This window comes from Colletotrichum orchidophilum (genome assembly GCF_001831195.1).
Source record: "Colletotrichum orchidophilum strain IMI 309357 chromosome Unknown Scaffold_167.1, whole genome shotgun sequence".
NCBI classification, from domain to species: Eukaryota; Fungi; Ascomycota; class Sordariomycetes; order Glomerellales; family Glomerellaceae; genus Colletotrichum; species Colletotrichum orchidophilum.
The window spans coordinates 33,813-57,533 of record NW_019173123.1 but is presented as its reverse complement, the minus strand read 5'-3'; the positions used below and the strand labels follow the sequence as shown (position 1 = coordinate 57,533).

At 39.4% G+C, this 23,721-nt stretch overlaps 4 protein-coding genes across 4 annotated transcripts; 2 read left to right on the top strand and 2 right to left on the bottom strand.

The window, feature by feature from the left end:
- Nucleotides 1-635: 635 nt before the first annotated feature.
- CORC01_12829 (uncharacterized protein) lies at nucleotides 636-2,360 on the top strand (the record flags this gene model as incomplete). Its single annotated transcript, XM_022624447.1, has 1 exon — nucleotides 636-2,360. The coding sequence occupies one exon, from the start codon at nucleotides 636-638 to the stop codon at nucleotides 2,358-2,360; it is 1,725 nt and encodes a 574-aa protein (XP_022469048.1).
- A 525-nt stretch (nucleotides 2,361-2,885) lies between these two features.
- Nucleotides 2,886-4,940, bottom strand: CORC01_12828 (A/G-specific adenine glycosylase; the record flags this gene model as incomplete). The annotated part of the gene is made up of 1 exon (XM_022624446.1): nucleotides 2,886-4,940. One exon carries the CDS (start codon nucleotides 4,938-4,940, stop codon nucleotides 2,886-2,888), a length of 2,055 nt encoding a protein of 684 aa, XP_022469047.1.
- Nucleotides 4,941-5,637: 697 nt separating this feature from the next.
- On the bottom strand, nucleotides 5,638-6,353 carry CORC01_12827 (phosphatidylethanolamine-binding protein; the record flags this gene model as incomplete). The annotated part of the gene is made up of 2 exons (XM_022624445.1): nucleotides 5,638-5,830; nucleotides 5,950-6,353. The coding sequence occupies 2 exons, from the start codon at nucleotides 6,351-6,353 to the stop codon at nucleotides 5,638-5,640; spliced, it is 597 nt and encodes a 198-aa protein (XP_022469046.1).
- A 4,527-nt stretch (nucleotides 6,354-10,880) lies between these two features.
- Nucleotides 10,881-12,104, top strand: CORC01_12826 (uncharacterized protein; the record flags this gene model as incomplete). Its single annotated transcript, XM_022624444.1, has 1 exon — nucleotides 10,881-12,104. One exon carries the CDS (start codon nucleotides 10,881-10,883, stop codon nucleotides 12,102-12,104), a length of 1,224 nt encoding a protein of 407 aa, XP_022469045.1.
- Between the last annotated feature and the right edge of the window lie 11,617 nt (nucleotides 12,105-23,721).

Genomic DNA, 23,721 nt, shown 5'->3' with positions numbered 1-23,721 from the left:
TGTGTCGATATCACAGAGAGGAACCCTTCAGTTTACCCTGCCTGCAACTTGGCTGAGTAAAGGCAGCGCGAAAGTTTTCCTTTAAACTGTTGATGTATTATTGCGAAAATCATCTCCTACATTTCGGATTGCAGCACGTCGGCTACCCCGCGCGCTGTACGCGGCTTAACTTGGAAACTTCCAGACCCACCGGCGACTTGGCTGTCAAACACGAGATATCGATTGCCTCGGTGACTGGCACAAAATGTCTTGCTCAACCATGGTAGACTACTTAATGCGGAAAGTGGTTCGTGTCGTTCTCTAAACAAGATTTTGGCGTGGACTGCGATTCGCTGTAGGTCTACGATTGCATCTTCCACATGAAGATCATTCTCGCGCTCACTCGACGTTTCTGCACTTGCGGGGGTATGTGGTTACATTTATCCCACTACTTAATCATCAAGTGATGCATGTATCTGATGACTGCTTCTTGGCCTACGGAAGACGACTTCCAAGGCAGTCATAAACCCCACCCTGTCCATCATCTAGAGAAATAGGTTGTCGACAACTCTGCTGATTCTGCTACTACGGCCTCGCCGTTCCGAGTTAAAAAGGAACGAGACCACGACATCACCTCATACAAGACATTCGGCAAAATGACAACACCCATTGAAGTCGATGCCCTCGTCGTAGGAGCTGGTTTTGGCGGTATCTACGCAACATACCGCCTAAGCCGTATGCAACCGCGGATGAAAGTCCAAACCATTGACATGGCTGGCGATGTCGGGGGAACATGGTACTGGAACAGGTATCCTGGTGCCATGAGTGACACAGAAAGCTACCTGTATCGATACTCCTGGGACAAGGACGACCTGAAGACGTACCCTTGGTCGCAACACTACGTCTACCAGCCCGAGATCCTAAGGTACCTGCAGCACGTTGTAGAGAAGCATGATTTGCGAAAGTACATGTTGTTCAACTGCGAAATGCAGTCGGCGTCGTGGGACGAAACCCTAGAGCGCTGGCGGGTTGAGTGCTCCTCCACGGGAATCAACTCCACAGGGACCGTCTACCACGCTCGATACCTCGTCAACTCTCTAGGGGTCCTGTCCAAGGCGAATTATCCAGACATACCTGGCCTGAGAAGTTACGACGGCATCACATGTCACACAGCAAAGTGGGATAACAACATTGAGCTAAAGGGAAAGAAGGTTGGCATCATCGGCAGCGGTTCCACCGGTGTCCAAGTTATGACGGCAATTGCGCCCATCGTCGGAAAACTGACTCTATTCCAACGACGCGCACAATACTCGGTGCCCAGTGGACAAGGACCAGTGGACCCTAGCTACCGGCAAAAAATCAACGCAGACTATGACAAGATCTGGGACAACGTCTGGTCGTCGTCTGTCGGATTCGGAGTCCCGGAGTCAACTCGCAAGACGATGGACGCAACGCCCGAAGAGAGAAAGCAGGCCTTTGAGGAGGTGTGGTCTCGGGGCAACGGGTTCCGCTTCATGTTTAGTGCCCTTCGCGATTTAGTCACCGACGAGGAGGCCAACAATGCTGCCTGCGACTTTATACGCGGCAAAATCGACGAGATCGTCACGGACCCTCGCAAGGCGCACATCTTGAAGCCCCAGGAACTGTACGCCCGACGCCCGCTCTGCGACTTTGGATACTACCAAATCTTCAACCGCGACAACGTCGACATTGTTGACCTCCAGGCCAACGCCATCATTCGTCTAGTCCCCCAAGGCGTTGAGCTGGCCGACGGCACCGTCCACGACGTCGACGTCCTTATCTTCGCCACGGGTTTCGAGGCAGTCGACGGCAGCTACACGAGAATCCGCGGCGGGGTGACTGGCCGGAACGGCAGGACACTGAAAGACCACTGGAGTGACGGTAGCAGAGCCTACGGTGCCGTCACTTGCGCCGGGTTCCCCAACATGTTTCTCATTTCTGGACCGCAGAGCCCCTTTGCCAATTTCCCTCCAGTCGTGGAGTGCGAAGTTAACTTCATCATGTCGGTGATACAGCATGCCGAGGGCGTTGTCCAACAGACAAAATCAGAAAAAGATGACGAGGCTGGCAAGCTGGGCGACGGACCGATTCAAAGTCCACGTAGGCGTGCAATCATGGAGGCAAAGGAGGAAGCCGAGGCGGATTGGGTGGAGCTGTGCAACAGCATGTTGAAAGGGTCATTGTTCGCCAAAACTCCAAGCTGGATTCTGGGCCAGAACATTCCCGGGAAGAAGACGAACACCAACTTCTACTTTGCCGGCCTGCGTCCATATCTAAAGTGGGCTGATGAGGAGGCCTCGGCAGGGTTTCCCGGGTTCACCGAGTCTGCGGTGCAGGGAGACGTCGTCGCCCGCTTGTGAGATGGCAAGTGTCTCGTTGGAGTCCTCGAGGAAACTTAGGCCGCAGTAGTGACTACTGGCTGGTAATAGCAACGCCATCTCACCGTCATCTTCCTGTGGTGGCTGTCGCGGTATTAATATCTTCAATCATTGATGCTTCAAATTCGAGCTGGAAGGAGGAACGACACGCCAGATGATAAATCTCAGTGATATCTCTTCTGAACAAGTAGTTAACAGAGCTATAATGAACACAGAAAGACGTACTCTTTCCTGATTACCTACATCATGCGGAGCTGTCCGCGCGCTCTTATGCTTGTGCTTGAAGTTGCTTCAATGAGGACGGATGGTCGGAGTGAAAACCTGACCAATTCTCGGGCGCCGACATGCATAATTCCATGCAAGGCTCTAAATATCATGAGAGGAATCAGTGTCTTCTATCTTTGATTGGTATTCCGGTGAACTCCCCTGACATTTCCAGTCAGAGCCGGATGAGTCTTTGGTAATCGAGCTAGTCCAGGTTTTAGTTACAATCCAATGACTGGTCTATCAAGAAGAGAGAGACTCCTCGTTTCTCTCCCTCACCAAAGCCCAGCACTTGCGCATCCCAGTCCCCATAGACTCCTCATCAACCTCTTCAGCCGTAGCCCAGCGATGCCGCGCATGCGACGAGACTAGGTCCTCGGACCCGTCCACCTCGAAGAGGTACACATGCATGGTAAGCTTCAGATGAGAAAACAGCCACGGCACGCTGCCAAGTTCCCCGGCATATCTCAGCTTCAACTTCTTCTTGTCTCCGCCGCCGCCGCTGATGAGTCCCGAGACGTACCCCTGAGCATCCTTCTTCCGCGAAGTCGCCGTGTTACTATTGCCGCTGCCGGCGGTCGCCGCGCCAGCAGGCGGCAGCGTGTGGCTGGGCAGCTCCCACAACCCGGCCAGGAGTCCCTTCTCCGGGCGTCGGTGAATCAGGAACCGGCGGTCGCTACCGCGCCGGACCGCGCATACGAGGGCTTCTTCCTCCCTGACCGCCTTCTTGACCACCTTAAGCGGGAATTTACGGGCGTGCTCAGCGACGATTTCTAGCGTTCGCGCGTCGTGGTGGGCAACCTTGGGCTTTGCCGTCAGGGAGGGCTCCTCCGCCTCCTCGTCCTTCTTCTTTGCCGTCTTTGAGGTGAAGAAGGCGGATAAGGTCGCCTGCTTTGGCCCCGGTCGCGTCTTTGCGCCCTTCTTGGCCCCCTTTGCAGGTTTCGGCGCGTCGGCGTCCGAATCTTCTCCCGAAAGCGCGGTCTCCTCTACGTTTCCTTCTTCAAAGGGCTCGCATATCGAACACAGGTCCTCGATATCCTTGATCTTTTGCGCCGTCTTCTTTGATTTGGAGGCCGCTATCTGCAGGCCCTCTGCGAATGCCCGACACGTGGATGTGACGGGGCACTCACCGCAGTTCGGCTTCGGCGTGCAGACTGTGCTCCCGAGTTCCATCAGGGCCTGGCCCCATCGTCCTGGCCGATCGCTCAGCGGCGCTTTGCCAGGAAGCTCTGTACCGTCCTCGCCGGGGCCGTCCTTTGCGACCGCTTTGACGAGGGCGTCCGCGGCGGCCCAGAGCAGGTCAATGACGGCCTTATCCGTCTTTGCATTCCCGTACAGGCCCAGCTGCCTGCTCAGCACGCGGAGCACATTCCCATCGACCATGGGCGCTGCCTCGCCAAACACAATGGCAGCGACGGCGCCGGCCGTGTACCGCCCCACGCCGGGGACTTTTGCCTCGAGCTCGGCCGTGTCGGAGGGCATCAGCCCCCGCCAGTCCGGGTCCGCGACGACCAGCTTCGCCGCCTCGTGGATCCTCGTGGCGCGGCTGTAGTAGCCCAGACCGCGCCAGGCGCTCAGCACGTCTTCTGGCTCGGCAGCCGCGAGGTCCTGGATCGTGGGCCAGCGGGCCATCCACCTGTTCCAGTAGTCGATTACCACGGCGACACGGGTCTGCTGTAGCATGATTTCGCTGATCCAGACCTCGTAGGCGCGCTTCTCGAGGGCGCAGCGGAGATTAGCGGCGGCGGTGTCATCGTCTGGCCAGCTCTCTTTCGGGTCGATCCAGGGTTTGCGCCAGGGCATGCCGCGGGTGGTGCTGATGGAGTCGAACCAGCCGAGGAGGGCGTCGCGTCCGCGCCGGCCAGGCTGGCCGTCTAGGAGGAGAGGGCGGTGGTACGAGGTGGCGTGCGTTCTTGATGCGGCGGGCGAGCAGCAGGGATCATGCGTCACCTGCTGCTGCTGCTGCTGCGGTGGGCCAAAGAGGCTCGCATGGAGTCTTGCGGTGTCGGCTTTTCGGGTTTTGGGGTTCTTCTCGATCCTGCGCCTTTTTGGCGGCGGTTCCGCGATGTCCTTTACATCATCGTCGTTGTCGTCTTGGATTGGTGGGCTAAAGTCTTCTTCTGACGCGTCTTTCGATGCTGATGGTGAAGGTGGCGTAGACTTGTTTCTAGTGGCTGCCAAACGCGGTCTGGACGCCGGCTTTTTGATCTCGACATCTGGCTCGCTGTCAGCTTGAGCGAGGATTCTCTTGGCTGCTGCGAGCGAGCTTTGTCGGCGGACTAGACGGCGCTGTATCATTGCGATGTCAAGTTTGGGAGACGCGACGGGACGCGTCTTGGAGTAAAGTAATCTAAAGTTCAACTTGGGTCAAAAACTCGCTGTTGGCGGGTGCAAACTTCTCAAATGACTAGCGTCGATTTAGGGACGCGACCGCTAGAATCAAGATCGCAGAAGGCCCCTGACGGCCCCTGGAGCCCCATGGTCCAGGCACAGACCACTGCAACGTCCACGCATAAACTGAGTCAATTGGTTAGGGGTTCTTGGACGACAGAGACGGTAAATGATGTTGCATTGAACCTGTGCACTTCCAGCACATTATTAGGACATAACTCAGACCGGACTTTTCACTCGCAAAAAAAGAAGTGAGACTAGACGGCCAACCACAAAGGTCCTACCAGGATTCGAACCTGGGCTTACGGAAGGATCTAATAATGTCTTGATCAGAATCCGACGTCCTAACCAACTAGACTATAGGACCAGCTTCACGATGATTCTTGACGACGATGCGGCCGAATCTTGCCGTTCATCGAAGCTCGCTGCTGCTCTCCTAAGCCATCTGCAAGACCCGTTGTCTACCATTCGAGCAACCGGTCTTGAGGAATCCCGACTTGGGAGGCTTGAAGAATCGCGTTTTCTTCCAGTGACCCTGTAATGGCTCGCAAAGCCTTGGTGCTGCGTGCCCAGCTGCATCTGCCAGACTTACAGGCATCGTGCCTCACTCCGTCCAACCATCGCCAGCGCAAGTCATCCAGTTCACTCCGACGAGCTTCAACCCATGCTTCTCGGCAAACTCAGCAGGTTTCCATGACCGTCTCTGCACAAACTCCTCCCCGCCGACGTCCTCCTTCTTGAGATCCAGACCCTGAGGTTCCCGGTAGAGCAAGAAGAGGTACCTGTGCGGCTTTGAGCTAGGAATGACAGCAGAGTCAGCAAAACCTACGCAAACAGGTTACGTTGAGCAGGCCTTCCAAGCCACCGAGACGCTGATTGTGGTGTGAGGATGGGAGAAGGGGGAAATAACGCTCACTCATCCTTGGGCCCAGGCCCGAGAAACTCCGTCAAAGCCGGCTTCGTCTGCCCGACAACCGCACCTCCGCTGAGCGGCTGCAGCCCGGGGAGAACCCAGTGGCGCCAAAAGGCAAACTGCGGGTTGTCCGGTGTAGGCGCGTCCGGGTCCGTCAGGAAGAGCGTGTACGATGCGCCGGGCGACGCCTCCGACTCCTCCTCGGCCGCGAAGGAGATGCTGGGCGCGAGCTTGCACTCGCCCGCGCGGAAGAAGTTGCCCGCGTCGACAACCTTACCCGCGAACGAGACCTCGAGCTTGGTCGTGGGTCGGAAGCCCTCCGGTATCAGCGCCGCCTCCGAGCCCGGGACGAGCTTGGCTTGCTCGAGAGTGTTGGTGAGCTTTTGCGCGTGGTCGGAGAGTGACATCTTTGGGGGATAGAGAAGAGAAGGAATGGGAGAATTGGTTAAAAAAAATTGAGTCTGATGGAAAGGGTGTTCACACAGTCTTGAAGGGTAATTTGAATGATCGCTTGCGGACGATCTTAACCCGAGGACGTGATGCGTAGTGACCTACGCGGGGTTCGGCGTGGCATGAGGGGAACTGATGCCAGTGGTGGAAAATTGATGGCGTAGCTGCACCAAAGGTCTTGGCAGATGTAGAGGTTCTCGTCGTCAATCTGCGGGAGTGAAATCCAGGTGCAAACCTGTTACAGTAGGTTGTCGTTTGCAGTCCTGAAAGTCGGAGTATCTATCATCATAAACACCAACACTGTCAAAGAGGCTGAAGGCATAGGGCACCAAGGCGAGATCATGGTGACAACATTTCGGCCCGATGGGTCGATGACTGCCGATATGTATTCGGCAGGGCGTCCAACTTCGCCTCCGCCTTGCTTCCAACTCTCTAAGTTATGCAGAGTTCGTCACTGTATGCATGGAACTTTTCAATCATTGTGAGTTCGTTCTCGTGGGACGAATTTGACATCCGAGTCTAGGACTGGAATTCCACAGGGGACATTTGAGTTGCTTGGACCGTGACACCTTGGAGCTTGACCTGGACATTAACTTTGATGATCAGATTGTCTTTCCGGGAACTCAATTGGTACAAGTCATAAGCTATTAGTATCAAAAGCTTCATCTCAGCATCAGCGGTGACAGCTGCCTCAATCATGAGATTTCCCGCAACACTCGAATACCAAGGCTGTTTGGGCAACAGTCCTAGGCAGTCCGTGGCAGTTTTGGCGGGGACCAGCGCTGCGGGGCAAAAACAGATGGTACTAGGGTCCTCTACTGAGTAGGAGAAAGTATCCAATCACATCTCAAATCCCCGATGGCACAATTGGCTAGCGCGTCAGACTGTTAATCTGGAGGTTGGTGGTTCGAGCCCACCTCGGGGAGTAAAAGCGGTTAAACCCCGCCTTGGCGTGAGATCATCTTCTTTTTCTTCAATTTTTGCTTCTAGTGTATTACATATGTTACGTCTGATCTGGGTAACTGGTAGGTGAATCAATCTCCCCTTGATGGCTCTGTGATGTTACTTTTGGCTCAGCAAGATTTCTTCGGCCGAGACTCAACTTTAGCTTATCGTTGAAGATGTCTCTCATTTTTACTACCTCGGGCGATGGTTGAATGACTTACCTCTAGCTTCTCATTGTTTCCGAAGTTTTCGCGAGCGCTTGTTTCTTGGATCCTTGGTAGCAAGCACGTGACACCTTACTACACACACTATGAGTCAGTAATCAGGCGCCTCGCGAACACTCTACCTCGTGAGAGCTGAACTTTCGATTCCGGGAGTCTTCCTTGTCCAGAAGTAGCCTTCTCCTGGTCAAGGTTGAATAGAAACCTGTTTCCAATGGCATTGACTTGTTCCTAGCAGCTTCTACGGAAAGTTTCAGAGGTTCCATGCCACATCTGCACCGAGACCACAGGTAACCGAGCTGAAGTCAGACTGAAAACGGGCTGGGTGTGGTGGGGGCTAGATGATTGCGGCGAGCGAGCCCGAGCTGGAGAAAGATCCCAATTGCCTAGCCCGAGGCATAGACGAGCATGAGGGGTTTGGCCAGACGGCTGCGTAATCACTTTGACCCCATGACAGCCAGGACAGCTTCCATGGCCGCAAAAAATATGGGATGAAAAGAAGGTCGGCGTTCGGAGTTTTCTGCTGCTGGCGATAGAGGTCGGCGCTAGAGTGCATTTCGTTACCGACTCGCGATATCTCGCATATGCTTCCATTCAAGGGCTGGGTTGTTTGGAAACACTCTATTTTTTTGTCGAGCGCCCGCCGGCTAGCGCCCGAGATGTTGGTCGAGAATATCGGGCCTTTGGAGTCGGAAATGAGTAACGTTCAGAGCGCGAAACATCTAGCTTTGATCGATCGAGGACAAAGTTTGGGAGCCAGCGGGCTGGCAATGTAAGGCTGTTTGCAACTGATGTTAAGACGATCTTCTCTACGCTGAGTAAGGCCGTAGAAGTTTATTGTAGGGTGCGGTCAGCCGGCTACACTAGAAGAAAACAGTGATGGCTGATGACTCCTGTGTCGAGGAAAAGCAGACTAGTAGGAAGAGCTGAGCTTTTGCTTTTGTAGTCCTTCAACTACCTACGCGTTGCTCTTTAGGCCAAGCAACTTGGCGTTAAGAACATCATCTTGGCGATTTGAGAATGCCTCTTGGCAGCCTCTTCATGGCATAGTGCATGCTCGTTGTCGGGAGATGTCTGCAATGCAACTGCATCCCATGTCCACATATGCCGCCGCCATCCCTGGCTAGTCAGGTCCACCGACCACAACTTGACAGTGAGTAAGGACCGTTGATTGTACACGCGTCTAAGGCTTCCCTTGTCGATAGCACACCATTAGATTAAGGTTTTGTCTGTGTACTACCCCTCAACGCTTTAGCGGATTTTATTCTCCGAACTGCCGCGATCCGCAGCCTGCCTTTGATCGTCGTCTTCCTCCAGTCGGATCTTATGACGGACTGCTCTTTTTGCTCCAAAAAAATCTGCCCATATCGTATGCAGGTTTCCCAGAGGCCACGAAAGCGACGCGAAGTTGGACTACCCGTCTTCGGCGACCAAGTTTTCACCGGCATCCCGAACTGATCCTCGACTTCTCTATGTTGTCGGCTGAACCTTCTTCAGCTTTCTTCTACCTTGGGAAGAGGGGCAACGCGGGGTAGCTAGCTGGCGAGAGTCGAGACCGTCCGAAGAAGGATCTGGCGCTCCAACCCTGTCCGGTCCATCACGACCATCTACCTACGCTTTCGAGGATGCTTGGCCCGGACGTCCCATCCCAATGTCCGTGAGCACTGGGGAGGGGGGATGGGGGGCAGGTATGATCGACACGATCCGGTCCTGGCGCCCTGGGCAAGCTCGTCCACCCTGGAGCTATCATCCCGGGCAGCTCCCTTAGGACAGATTGGCTCCTTCGCACGCTCGTGCACTTGCGGCTAGACTATCGCGTAACCCCCTTCTGGTCAACCAAAGGAGATCATGCTTGCGAAGACCTGGTCAGCTGAGGAAAACTATCAACCAGAACCTTTGACCAGAACCTTTGACCAGAGCCGCATAGCACGTGCTTGAATTCGAGAATGTGTTGCTTGGATTCAGAGGAAAAAGAGCTTTGCAGCCTTCTCGGCCATCGAGGCTCTGCGGCCACTAGCAACAGGCCAACCATTAAGGCTGCCTGCCACACGGGCCACCACCAACCCCACGGGTAGGAAGCTTTTGCCGTGCTGGGACACGATCTACAGAGGTTGCACCATCCCGGAACCCTGGTTCAGATGTCAACTCAACAACATGGGAATATCATTGATGAACGACGTACAATATGAAACAGCCCACTTCGGATCAATTGAAAAGCTGGTAAAGCGCGGACGCGTTTACGTACAAGTCTTTCTTCCCCCCTTTTACGCTCGTCTTTGCATCCCATAGAAGTTGCATAGTTTTCAACCCGAATCGAGAAGTTGACGGTTGATCTCTTCGTCTAAGGTAAGATACCTGACACACTCCCAATGGCGTCGGAAATGTCGGCGAAAGTCCTGAACTTTGTTTTGGGAAACCAATGTTTAGTCCATGCCGAACATAATTTGTTCTGTTAGGTCTAGTGGGCCGGGAGAAGAGTACCAATCAAGGAGCAACCCGAATGACAAGTTTTAAGCTTCGCACTACGCTTCCTTGCTTGCGTAGATATCTTCTCAATTCGACTGACTCTGTCCGAAAACTGCACGATTTGACTTCGACTCCACCACGAAGAAGAGGGGAAAGAACCAAATCCTGCCCTCAGCTCTACCATCAAGTAAGCTTGTTGCTGTTATGCGCAGCATTCAGGTCGGCTCTAATTACACACGACGCTTGCGCGTACCCGAAGCTTGCTTTCTGGCGATAACCAAGTTGGTTCCTGGGTGACCCTTAACCCCAGTCTTCAGGATACATCCAGATCGGGCTCAACCGGATACTCATCCTGGCACCTTTCAATCCTTGCAATCGAATACGCGGCACTCTCCTGCTCTCCATCTTGCCGTTAAAAAGTCAAAAGTTGAATTCAACAACTTAGCTTGATCCTAAGCTCGGCGCCAACAACCTCAAAAATTGACTCAACGATTACGCTAACTTCTCTAAGCAATTTTTCATCATCTTCCGAGGACCGTAGATGGAGGAGGGAAGTGATCATGAGATTTCCATACTGAGATGTGGAGATGCGGCAGAAGGCTCGGGAAGTCTTACTCGTATCTCCTTTCAGCGGAGTTGAAACAATTGGTGCTCACATGAATCTACCACCGACAAGTATAAAGCCAAGGTCGTGTCTTCCCTTCCCATATGCCATTGTTCGTGTCACAAGCCAATTTGATTGAACCCTGGCCGGTCAATGAAGAGACTTTTAACCCTCTCACTTCATACTTCACATCCCCTTACTCATTTTGTCGCTCAGTTTACACTATTCTTTCCCGCAAACTCTGCATTATGCGCTTCCTCACCACCATCACCTTAGCCGCACTCACGGCCGGCGTGACCGCGGTCCCCATTGCGTTGCTACCGAGCCTCACCCACCCGCCAGTTCATGTCTTCAAGGCCGACGCTGCCCCAGAAGCTATCAACGCGGAGCCTGACATTGAGGCCCGCGGCGACAGAGTCATTAATGTTTCTGACTGGGAGCGGGAGCCTGAGATACTGGCCAGAGACGATGCAGCAATTGATGCCTTTGGACTGGAGCCAGAGACTCAAGCTGGAGAAGCATCTCGCATCCAAGCCAGAGATGAGGCTGCTCTTGACAATATCGATCTGGAACCAGAGATTGAAGCCAGAGACGAACGTCGCATCAAAGCCAGAGACGAGGTTGCGCTGGACAACTATGATTTGAAACCCGAGGTTCAGGCCAGCGACAGCCCTCAAATCAAGGCCAGAGACGAATTGACTCTTGAAAACGTTGACCTGGAGCCTACTATTCACGCCAGAGACGAGCGACACATCCAAGCAAGAAGTGAAGCTGCAGTCCAAGGCGTCACCCCCGAGGAAGACTGGAAGTATCGAGACAACCTAGCCAAGCTCGACGCCAACAATTGCGGCACGGACTGCCATAATTCGTTGGACTCGTACCGCTCCAAGGTGTCCAGGGAACGCAGGGACTACTATGACCGGAGCACGTCTCCGTCTTCCAGGGCTTCGAGAGATGAACACAATACGCCCGAGGACAAAGTGAAGTACATTGACAATCTCATCAAGCAGGACAACCGTGATTGCGGCACGGGCTGCAAAGATTCTCTAGCTTCGTATCGCTCAGTGGCGTCCAAAGACTCGAAGCTCTCCCGGGAGAAGGACCTGAATGACCGTCGTAACGATAATTTCATCTTGCCCAACACCTACTATCCCAGGGACTCTCGTCCCAAGGATTTCACCGCCAGTGGCAACGGGAAGAATGTTCAGAACTACAACAACGGCAATCGCGACTTCAATGGGGTTACGAGATCTTCGAGAGCGTCGAGAGGAGAACACAACTCTCTGCAGGATGTGGCCAAACACGACGAGAATCATAAAAAGCTCGCCGAGGGCGATTGTGGCGTCAACTGCCATAAATCCCTTGACTCGTACCATTCGGTTGCATCTGCGGACTCGAAACGCTCTAAAGCGTCTAAAGAGTCTCGGGAGGCTAGGCAATCCAGGAACTCGGGCCGTAACGGCGGTTGGTGAGGATTGTAGAGGGCTGGATCGGAAAGGTGACGTAGTGATGGCAGATGGGAAGCAGCTGCTTACCGCCATGATTGGTGGAGTTACAAGCAGCCCTTGAGAAATCGAAGTGCGAATGTAACGAACGGGATGTCTGTTATGGAATGGAAGCAAGATAATGTGGTTGGAATAGTTTATATATACTACATAGGTTTTAACAAAGAGTCTGTCAGTACTTGGAAATTCATCTCACATTCTAAAGCTCATGGGTACTTAAGTAAATATCTTCAAGTAGGTAATGCCGCCAAGGGCAATCGATATAATAATCAAATCATACATACAAAACATTCAAGCCCTTATTTAGTTAGTAAGCCTAAGGGAATTCGAGGTAAGATGAAGGTAAAAAAGTTGTGGCCACGTCGTAGAGTAGAACAAAAGGTATATGGGCCCTAACCAGGATTCGAACCTGGGACCTCTCCCAGACCGGTGTGTCATAGAACAACCCTAAGGGAGAATCATACCGCTAGACCATCAGGGCGTATGAGAATGAAGTGGTGGACTCGCTGGTGAGACGGGGCCGGAAGCGAATTGTTCATGAGCTCCCAATGTGTGGGGTGGGGATTGAGCATGGGTGGCGACGGTTGAGAGGAAGTGGGACCGGAAGGGCTTGCATCACTTCGATTCTGGGAGACTCACCGGCAAGGAAGCATTCGGCAGTAACAATTAGCTGAGCCCAAGCAACGAGAGGGCTTGGCAATCTGATGCAAGAGGGAAATATCTCGGTCTGACTGACTGGATGTAAATATGTAAACAAAAAGGCTCCCTAAGCGGAATTTTGACGGTACATGTCAAGAGTAATGGTGACAACATGAGGTCTTCTGACTTCATTCAACTCTGTGGTGAAGACTCAAGCATGCCATTTCCACGCATTCCGCTCAAAAGTTTCCCACTCGGGAAAAAATTTGCTCATGTGGTTTAAATCTGTAAAGCTCAGCATTCCTAGCAAAATGTGCGCTTACGAAGTCGCAGAGAGCCATTCAACAAAAGATAACTAGCTATCACCCACCAGCTCCGGAACTCGACTTTCCAGCCATCGCCTTTCCAGGCTTTGCAAATCCTTAAAATTTTGGCACAACATATCATTTGTCGAACCAACTCTCGACTTTGAGGGCGTTTTCTAGCTTGCATCCTCACAACTACCTACCAAAAGTCTGTGAGCAAGCATCAGGCCGCCTCCATCAATAAGTCCAGCTAATGACAACTCGCCCTGTGTTGGATCGCGGTGGAATCGAGTGGCTGCGTCTTAAATAGCAAATCTACATTTAATCAATCAGCCAGACCGTACGCTTGCGAATGCGACACGCTTGTTTCATAAGGAGACCGATGCTTGGTCGATTGAGAAGCCTGCCAAAATGCGAGTAGTGTAGTTGTGACAGTCGCTGTTGTCCATCTCGAAAGACTTGTGAGTATTGCGCGCGGCCATATTCTGCAGCTTGATCATGAGACTCACTCGTGTGTTGTCTAGAACATTACGTAGTATGTCTTGGATCGTACCCTGCAAATACTATATCATGACTCGTTGCGGCTTTGGGTGGCCTGGATACCCCTGCAGATGCCAGTGGAAACGCGTCGAATGGAGGGAAAATCCAATTTGTTCGTACTTGATCAACTTTGCAATATACGTCTTCATGCCCCGTACATCGAGCTCATTGTCTTTTGTACCAAAGCGTATGCCACGTGATGCTTTATTACTGTTGGTTTACGTAATCACAGGGTGATTTGTTCGATCGAACCGTGGTGACGAAGGGTCAATTACTCTTGTATTGATCTCTGCGTGAAGTGGAAAAGAGAGGTTCCAACCGTGGGTTAGATCGCCGGTTAAATGCTAATATAGAGACCCTCAGATGGCCCCTGCGCTGGCGCTGACTCAAGGTCGAATTAGGCTTCCAATCCGATACTAACTATCTCTTTTTTATCGTTAATCTTATATAATTAAAAGGGTAATATAATGATTTTATAATAATATATAATATATTAATAAAAATAATATTTATAATTCCTTTTCCGCTTCTTTTTTAAACCCCTTTTATATAACCTATTTTTTATACGTATTATAATCGTTCTGTTATTAATAAATCGTTTTAAACTTAGGTTTAAGTTCTATTTAATAAAAACGTTTATTAAATTATTTTCGCTATTAATCTAACGGATCTTAAGAATCTTATATTGTTTATATAATTACCGTAAGGCTATAATATTTATTATTAACTTTTTTTTTTAATAATACTTAACTTAATAAAGTATTTATATAATAAATAGGAATTTATATAAATAATTATTAATATCGTAAGTAAGGTTAATCGATTTATAATCCGTTTAAATATAATAAAGATTGTATAAATAAGGTTAATACCGTTAATTATTTTATAAACTTTTAAAATTAAAACGCTTTTAATTACTTTTTTATTTTTAATTAATAAATAGTAAACGATATTATTGTATATCGTAAACTCGTTATTTCCTATAGCTTTATTTATTAAAATAATAATATATTTAAATTAAAAGGTCAGATCTATATTATTTATAAACGATTTATTAATAAAAACGTAAAACTTAGCAAAGATTAGATCTAGCGGATAATAAATTAACTTACGATTAAGGTTTACTATTTATTAACTTAGCCGTTTATTTAATATAGTAACGTCTTTTTTAATTAAATTTATAATTTACGCTACTTTTACGGTATCGAACGTTATTTTTAATTAATAAATATTAATAATATATAATCTTTTTACTTATTTTACTCGATATCTTTTTTATTAATTACGTAATATAAAACTAACGAGAGTAATTTTCTTTTTTTACTTTTTTTAATAAAAAATAACGGTATCGCTTTTAATTATAAAAATCCCGTTATTAAATGTTAATAAATAATTAGTAATAAAGATCTTTTTTAATTTAATAATAAATTCGGTTTTTTTAAACTTTTTATCTTTTTTCCATATAAATTTAATGTTAAATACGTTTAATATATCGTTAGTTTATATATTAATAATCCTATAAGGTCCTTTTAAATAATTAAAAATTAATAAGTATAGATCGTAAGTTAATATAATTATACTTAGCTATTTAATATAGAAATTATAATAGGTCGCTTATTAATAAGTTCCCGATTTTATTAGCCTATATAGTAGTTTAAGTATTTTGATAATCGTATTTTTTAAATATTTATTAGTTATCTTTTTTAGAAAGTAAATAAAGATTTTTTATATTAAACTAATAGCGGATTATATATACGTTTACATAATATCCCTATTTTATATATAATATTTATTTTTAATAAGGGAAAAAATTAAAGTTAATATTAACCGTTAGCTACTTTTTTAAATTATTAGCGATTACGTAAATAATTCTGCTTTTTTAATATTATTATATCCCTAGATTATATAACGAGATTTTTTATACGGCGCATTAATTCCTTTACTTTTAATTTTTTAAATTACATATAATTTAAAGATTTATAAATTAGCGTATTTATTTAAATTATATAAAACGAAGCGATATACGCTTTAATTTTATAAGGTTTTTATTTTAATAATATTTAAAGCCTCGTAAGGCTTATTTTTTATAATAATAATCCCTTTTTTTTATAATTTAAAAGCTAATTCGAAGTTTATTTTCTTTTTAATTAAATAAAAAATATTAATATAATCGTTAATTAATCTATTATAATTAAAAAATTACGGAATTAGGTTTTTTTAAAGCCGACTTCGCCGCCGTTACGGCGGATTTAATAATTAATTATTTAATTTATTAACTATAACGATCTTATTAAAAACGATTTTTAATTAATCAATTTAGTCTTTACCTTTTTAAATAAAAAGTAATTATTTAACCTCCCTTAGCTTTTTTTTTTTCTTTATAAATTATCTTTTTATTTACTTAGTTATATAATCGAATTATTGTTATTACGACCTTAAGTAATTAATTTTAATTTTTTATAACTATATAAGAGCGCTTGTTAATAAAGATTAGTTTATATAATTTAGTTTATTTATTTATAATATCTTTTTAAACTTATATATCTAAATTTAATAGGATATTAAGATTTTATAATATATCGGGCCCGTTATATATTATTAAAGCTTTATTAATTTACTTTTTTATCCTTAGATCCCGTAAAGCTTATATTATTTTTTTAATTACCTATGCTTTTTAAATAATATTAAACGATAATAGCGACGAAATGTTACGACCCAACACGCATTGCTAGACCAGGGCCCTGCCCCACAGGACCTACGGCGGCTACTATACTATATATATAATAATAACGGCTCCCCTTAGGACAAAAGAATTATAAATAAATTATATAACCACGATCGCATAATAAAATAAAAAACGGACGTTTATAAATAAATAAGATAAGTAATTATAAAAATATAAAACGGACGACCGTTTAATAAACCGTTAAATAATAAATAAATAAAATATTATAAAAAATATATTTATAATTAGGACTTATATATAGGATAGCCTAAGCTAAGCTTAAAAATAAACTTCTATAGCTTCTTTAATAATTAATTTTTATACTAAATCTAACGATCGCTTTTAACTATTTTTATTAAAAACCTTATTAATAAAATTATAATTAATTACTAAAGCCTTTTTACCTAACGATTTATAAATAATAGCTTTTTTAAAATTATTTTAATAACGACTACTATTTATAAGTATCGTAGCCCCGACTTTTATTAATATAAACCTCACTATAACTAGCTGGCCGTAATACAAAATAGTAATTTTTAAATATAATCTAAATATTAAAAGCGTTAAAATTAAACTTTATAGTTTAATAATATTATTATAATATTTTAATATTATTTATAAATAGTCGTTATTTATAAGATCCGGGCTTTTATTTTTAATAATTTAAACGCTTTTTTTAATTATTAATAAGCTCGTTTGATCTTATCGATATTATAATAGGCCTTAATTAATATTATTTTTAACTCAATCTTATATAATTTAGCGTTCTTTTTAAATTCGGTAAATTTAAAATTAGTTTCGGTATTAGTTTATATATTATTAAATAGGCCTTAATATATATTAATCTATCGCGCTTTTAATATTACCTAAACCGTTTTTATTTAAAAATTAATAAAAAACTACCTTATTTAAAAAGAAATAATTAAATCGATTATATAAAAAACTAGCCGGCTATTTAAATAAAAAACGTTTATTATTATCTCTTAATTAAAATTAAGTTCGTCATAAATTTTAAATTTAAATCGTCGCGAGCTTTATATATTTATTTAGTATTAATAATAAAACTTAATTAAATATTTTATTACCGCGATCTTAACATCATTATTTAATTACTTAAATAAAATATAAAACTTTTAAACTGATAAATAACTAAATTTTTAATAAAAGCGCCGTAATTAAGTTTTTATAAAATAATAAATTAATAAAATACCGGTTTTAATATTACGGCCAGCTAGTCGTAATAAGGTTTATATTAATAAAAGTCGGGGCTACGATATTCGTAAATAGTAATTATTATAAAAATAATTTTAATAAAGTTATTATTTATAAATCGTAAGATAAATAAAGCTTTAGTAATTAATCGTAATTTTATTAAATAAGTTTTTAATAAAGATAGTTAAAAGCGATCGTTAGATTTAATATAAAAATTAATTATTAAAAAAGCTATAGAAGTCTGTCCTTGAATATAGCTTAGGCTATCTTATATATAAATCCTAATCGTAAATATATCTTTTATAATATTTTATTTATTATTATTCGACCGTTTATTAAGCGGTCGTTCGTTTTATATTTTTATAATCGCTTGTTTTATTTATTTACAGGCGTTTGTTCTTTATTTTATTATACGATCGTAGTTATATAATTTATTTATAGTTTTTTTATCCCGAGGGAGGCCGTTTAAGTTTTTATTATTATATATATAGTATAATAGCCGCCGTAGGTTTTATAAAATAAGGCCCTAGTTTAGTAATACGTATTAAGTCGTAATATTAACTCCTCCTTTTAAAAGTCTAGTCCCTAAGCTTATAAATAAGTTATTTATTCTTAAATTAAGGAATTATTAAGTGTTTTCGTTAAAATATATTAACGCTATATTAAATCGAATTAAAAAATCGAAATCGTAAATAACTACGTTTCGTTGCTATTTATTACGTATTATTTATTTCTTTAACGAAAATATAAAAATAATACCGTATTTAAATTATCGTTTTTAAAATATTTATTATTTAGTTCTCTTTAATTCCGATATTTACGAAATATATTATCGTCTAAATATTTTATATAATACTTTTATTAATATTATTTATATTTATAAGTTTCCTAAGGACTATTTCTTACGGGTCCTGATTAATAAGTATAATAAATTATTTAGTAATAAAATCTAATCGCTTTAATTATAAAAAATAAATAAAAAAGTCGTAGTTTCAAAAAAGAACTATAAAGCTATAAAGAAAAGCTAAAGCTTATTAAAAAGCTTAGGTTAAATTAAATAAGTCGTTATTTAAATTAAAACGCTTTCGTTTTTAGAAGCGAATAATATTTAAAAAGAGTCGTATTATATCGAAGGAATTTCTTAAGGATACTAAGAGTATTTCCTTAATAACCTAAGAAGCGTAAGCTAATAATACTTTTAACGTTATCGATTAGGACGCCGTAATAACTAAGAGTACTAAGTTTAAATTTAATTTTAGTATTCCTTAAGAAGCTATTAAAAGTTCTAAAGGTTCGTAATAAGTTCCTATATATTATTTTTATATTCGTAATCCTTTTATTTAATAAAGTATTCTTTTTAGCTTTCCTTAGTTCGGTAGTTAATAACTCGCTCGACCTCGTATTTTAATTTGTTAAGTTCAATAATAATACGATCCTTAATATATAAACTTTTAAATACTAGCTCTAAAAATAAGATATAAAAAACCGGGTAGTATTGTATCGTATTTAAGAGTTTTAATTTAAAATTAATTAATAAAACTTTTTCGATAATTTTAAAAAGTCTAAGTTTTTTATAATTTAATTTATCGCTTAGTCGTTTCGTTTTAATATTATAGCGAAAGAGATATACGTTATTTCTTTTTTTTAAAATTAATTTATTAATCTTTAATTTATCAGCGTATTTTTTTATATGCTGCTATATAAACTCGAGGTTTAAAAAGGCTTTTTTTTAAATCTTTTTAAATTTATTTACGTTTACTACGGCTTTTATAGTTTATAATCCTTTACGTATTTTTTTATATATAATTAATTAGAATCCGTAGTTAAAATAAAAAAGGGATTCTTTTATGTTTTTATTAACTACGCTATTATATATAAATTGGGCTATTAATAGTAATATTATTTAATTATCTTAATCGTAATTTATATAATAACGGAGGTATATCTTAAAAATCTAGTTAATTTTTTTTATTTATTTATCGATTTATAAGTAAAAAGAGGTCGATAGTTTATAATTTATACCGAGCTACGAGATTAAAAATTTTTAAAACTTAACGATAAATAGTTTATTTTTATCAGAAACTATTTTTTTAAATAAACCGTAGTTAGTAATAACTATTTTAAAGAAGGTATATATTAATTCCTTAGTGTTATTTACTTTTTTATATAATATAAAATAAGTAAACTTAGTAAGTCGGTCGACGATAATTAAGATACTATCGTATTATATATTTATAAATAGTTCCTTAGATTTTAGTAATTTAATAATAAAGTTTTAAAAAATTAAATACTATACTTTTAATAGCACCGGTAAAGGTTATAGTTCTTTATAAAGCTTATAAAGGCTATTTTTACTTTTTTTATAAATATTATAGTCCTTAATAGCCTTAGCGACTTCTACTTTTATAACGGTTTTATTATAATATTAATAAATCCGTTTTTATATTTTTATAATACCTTAATAACCGTATATTTAAATATTATAAACTTTTATAATAAACTTAGGAGTTATTTTTTTAAACAGGCTAGTATTAATTCTTCTAATTATTATAAAAAGTTTTATAATAAGTATAAAATTACTGTTATTATCGTATTTAAAAATTATTTATATTTTTTTAAGGACCGTAACTTTATAATTAAGTCGTTTACTAAGAGCGTTTATTTTACCGTTTTTTAAACTTTTTTAATAAATAATTTAAAAATTAAACTCTAATAAAAATTCGCTCTATTTAATTTATCGTTTATTTAGATTTTTATTTATCGTAAAGTTCGTAAGGTTTTTATAATCTATATAAATAATAACTTTATATTTAGTTTTTAAAAGCTATGGTTTTTATTTTTTAAAAACTTTAATTATAGCTATTAATTTTTTATCGTAAATTTACTAATTTAATTTTATTTTATAAAATATTTTAAAATAAAATATATAAAGGTAAAGTATTCTTTATTAGTTTTATTACCTTAAAACAACTTTTATAATAAAGTCCGAGGCGTTAATCTTAACTTTAAACAGTTTTTCTAAGTTCAGAATTATAATTATTAATTTCGAAATAATTAAATCCTTAACTTTATTAAAAGCTTTTTTATATTTTTTATTTTAGATAAAGGTTATATCTTTTTTTATTAAGTTATTAAGAGGTCTAATAATATTAACATAGTTTTTAAAAAATCGCCGGTAGAAATTAATAAATCTTAAAAATAACTATACGTTTTTAACATTAATAAATATAAGTTAGTCCTTAATTATTATTATTTTAAATACCTATATATAAATTTATCTTAACGTAATTATATAGCTAAGGAAATTTACTTTCTATATATAAAATTCGTATTTATTAAGCTTAATAAAAAGCTTTACGTTTTAAAGTTTTTAGAATATTATATAAACGTATTTTTTATATATTTTAAAATTAAGAAAAAAAATAAAGATATCGTTGAAATAAACGATTATAAAAATATCGACGTACTCTTTAAATACGTAATTAACTATTATTTAAAATATAGTGGGTACGTTAATAAGTCCAAAAAGTATAATTAAGTATTCGTAAAGTTTTCTATAAGTTTAGAATACCGTTTTTTATTTATTTCTTTTTTTAATTTTAATTTAATTAAATACTTTTTTAAAATCTATTATAATAAATTATTAAACTCTATATAATATTTCCTTAAGTTTTGTAATAAAGGGTAATAAATAGTAATTTTTTTTAATAATTTCGTTAAGTTTTTTATAATCGATTATAGGTCTAAACTTTTTTTTACTTTTCTTAAATATAAAAAAAATTAATATTCTTACTAAAAAGGATAATAGTTTTATATAACCCTTCTTAAGTTTATCGTCGATATACTTATTAAATTCGTTATATTTAAATTAATTTATAAAGTATAGTAAATAAAACTTAGGTTATATTTTTTTTTTAATTCGATCTTTATATCCTAACTACTATATTTTAATAATCCTATTTTTTTCTTTAAAGCGAATAGTTTTATATAAATTCGGTACTCCTTAAGTATAGTTTAGAATAGGTCCGATCTTTAATCGTCCGTACCGGGTGCGAATATCTTAATAAGTTCTATTATTTTAATAAAAGCGATATATTTAATTTATTTTTATTCATTAGGTATTACATAAAACTTATTTAAACCCTTTTTATTAAGTCGTTTAGTAACTAAGTCTATTTAATAAAGTTAGCCGGTTCTCTAATCTATCTATAAATTATACTTTCGTAATTACAAAATTCTTAAAATAACGTCGGTATCTCTAATCTCTATAATATCGTATTTTAATTATTTTAATTAATTATTAATATATATCGTAAAATATATAGTCTCCCGGTTAATATATCTATCGTTATAATTAATTTATTTTCCTTTTACCGTTCGTAAAATATATAAGTTCGTTTTCTATACTTATAATAATTTATACTTATTTACTATTTTTAATAAAATAAAAATTCCTTAAACGCCGCTATCGATAATAATATTTATATTATATTTATTTATTTAAAATTTAAATCGTAAATATTCCTCGTCGGAGAGTATTATAAAATATAAGAATTTATTTATTTTAGCCGTTTTTTATCGTTCTTTTACGATTAGTATACTTAGTTTTTTAATATTTTAAAAGCTAATACCCGTCCTTCTTTTATAAGCTATTCGTAATTAGTTACTAAATCGGGACGCTTTTATCTTTTAATAAATAAATATAATACGTTAATAATATTATAAATATCGTTTATTTCTTTGTTAATAAGTTCTCTCCCCTTAAAAAATAATTTATAATTTTTAAATATTTTAATATTAGATTATATATTTAGAATATATCGGTTATATAAGTAGTCTTTTAAATCCTTAGTAAGCTAATCTAATTCTCTCTAAAAGCTTATAGATTTTTATTATTCTAATTACTTATCTAAATCGACTTCCTTTTTAATAATAAAATCGTTAATATCGGGTAATATCCTATAATCGATTTTTAACTAAGTACGTCGTCAAGCGACGTCGCGAGGTTCGTCCAAATTATAAAGCAATTATTAACCTATTAACTATTCGTAATTTAATATATTAATATTATTTAAAAAGGGGTCGTAGTTTAGTCCCTCGGTATTAAATTCTATAGATATATTATCAATAGTTTTTTTATTTAAATCGTTTAACTTAGTATTTTCTTTAAATATAAAAAAATTTTGTTTTAAATAGAGTATATCGTCTTTTATTATTACTCTAAGCTATTTATTTATTTACTATTATAAAATAATAAAGACTATTTTTATAATTAAGTATTAAGGAATATAAGCGTTTATCGTATAATAAGCCTCGCTTAGTTTTTTAATACGTTATTTATAACGTTTTTTTAACATTTAAGGTCCGTAAACTAAATTTATTTCTTTATTAATCTCGTTTTTTAATTAAAAAAGGTCTTTTTTCGTTTTAGCCTTTAGTCGTTTTTAAAATTATTATTAAAATAGGGCGAGTATTACTTTTATATTTAGTCGTTTTTTCCTTAATAATCGGCTAGCTTTATAATAGTTAGTTAGGATATAGATATAATTTTTATTATAATCCTTTATCGTTAAAGGGCGATATTCGTAATATTAAATTATTTTATTAAATACTTATCGCATTATATAAATAAATTTATTTAAAATTCGTACTTTATAAATTAAGATCTCGTTTTTTAACTAAAATAGGTCGTTTTTAATTTTAGCTATTATCTTTTTTTTTAATCTACTTTTTATTGTTATAAAGGTTTACGTTCGTTTAAAGAAGTTAATAGGTTATACCCTAACTACTTCGTATACTATCAATAATATTTAAATATACTTTTTATTATAATCTTTAATAGTCTTAAGGCGTTTTTATTTACTCGCTATAGTAAAGGTTCTACTAAAGGGTTTTTTAAAGTACTATCTTAATTATTCCTTACTATTTTAATAGATAAAGTAATTATCGTCGTAATATACGGTCTAAGAGAGTAATTTATAAAGTACTTCTTTAAAAATAATATTAATCTATTTCTTAAAGATAGGTCGTTATTAAATTCGTTTAGGCTATTTATAGTCTTTAGCTATATATCCTAGCTTATCGTAGTTATAATATTTAAATTTTTTTTTTTAGCGGGATTAGTCTTATTTCGCTATACTAAGGTTTATAAGTCCGCTATATT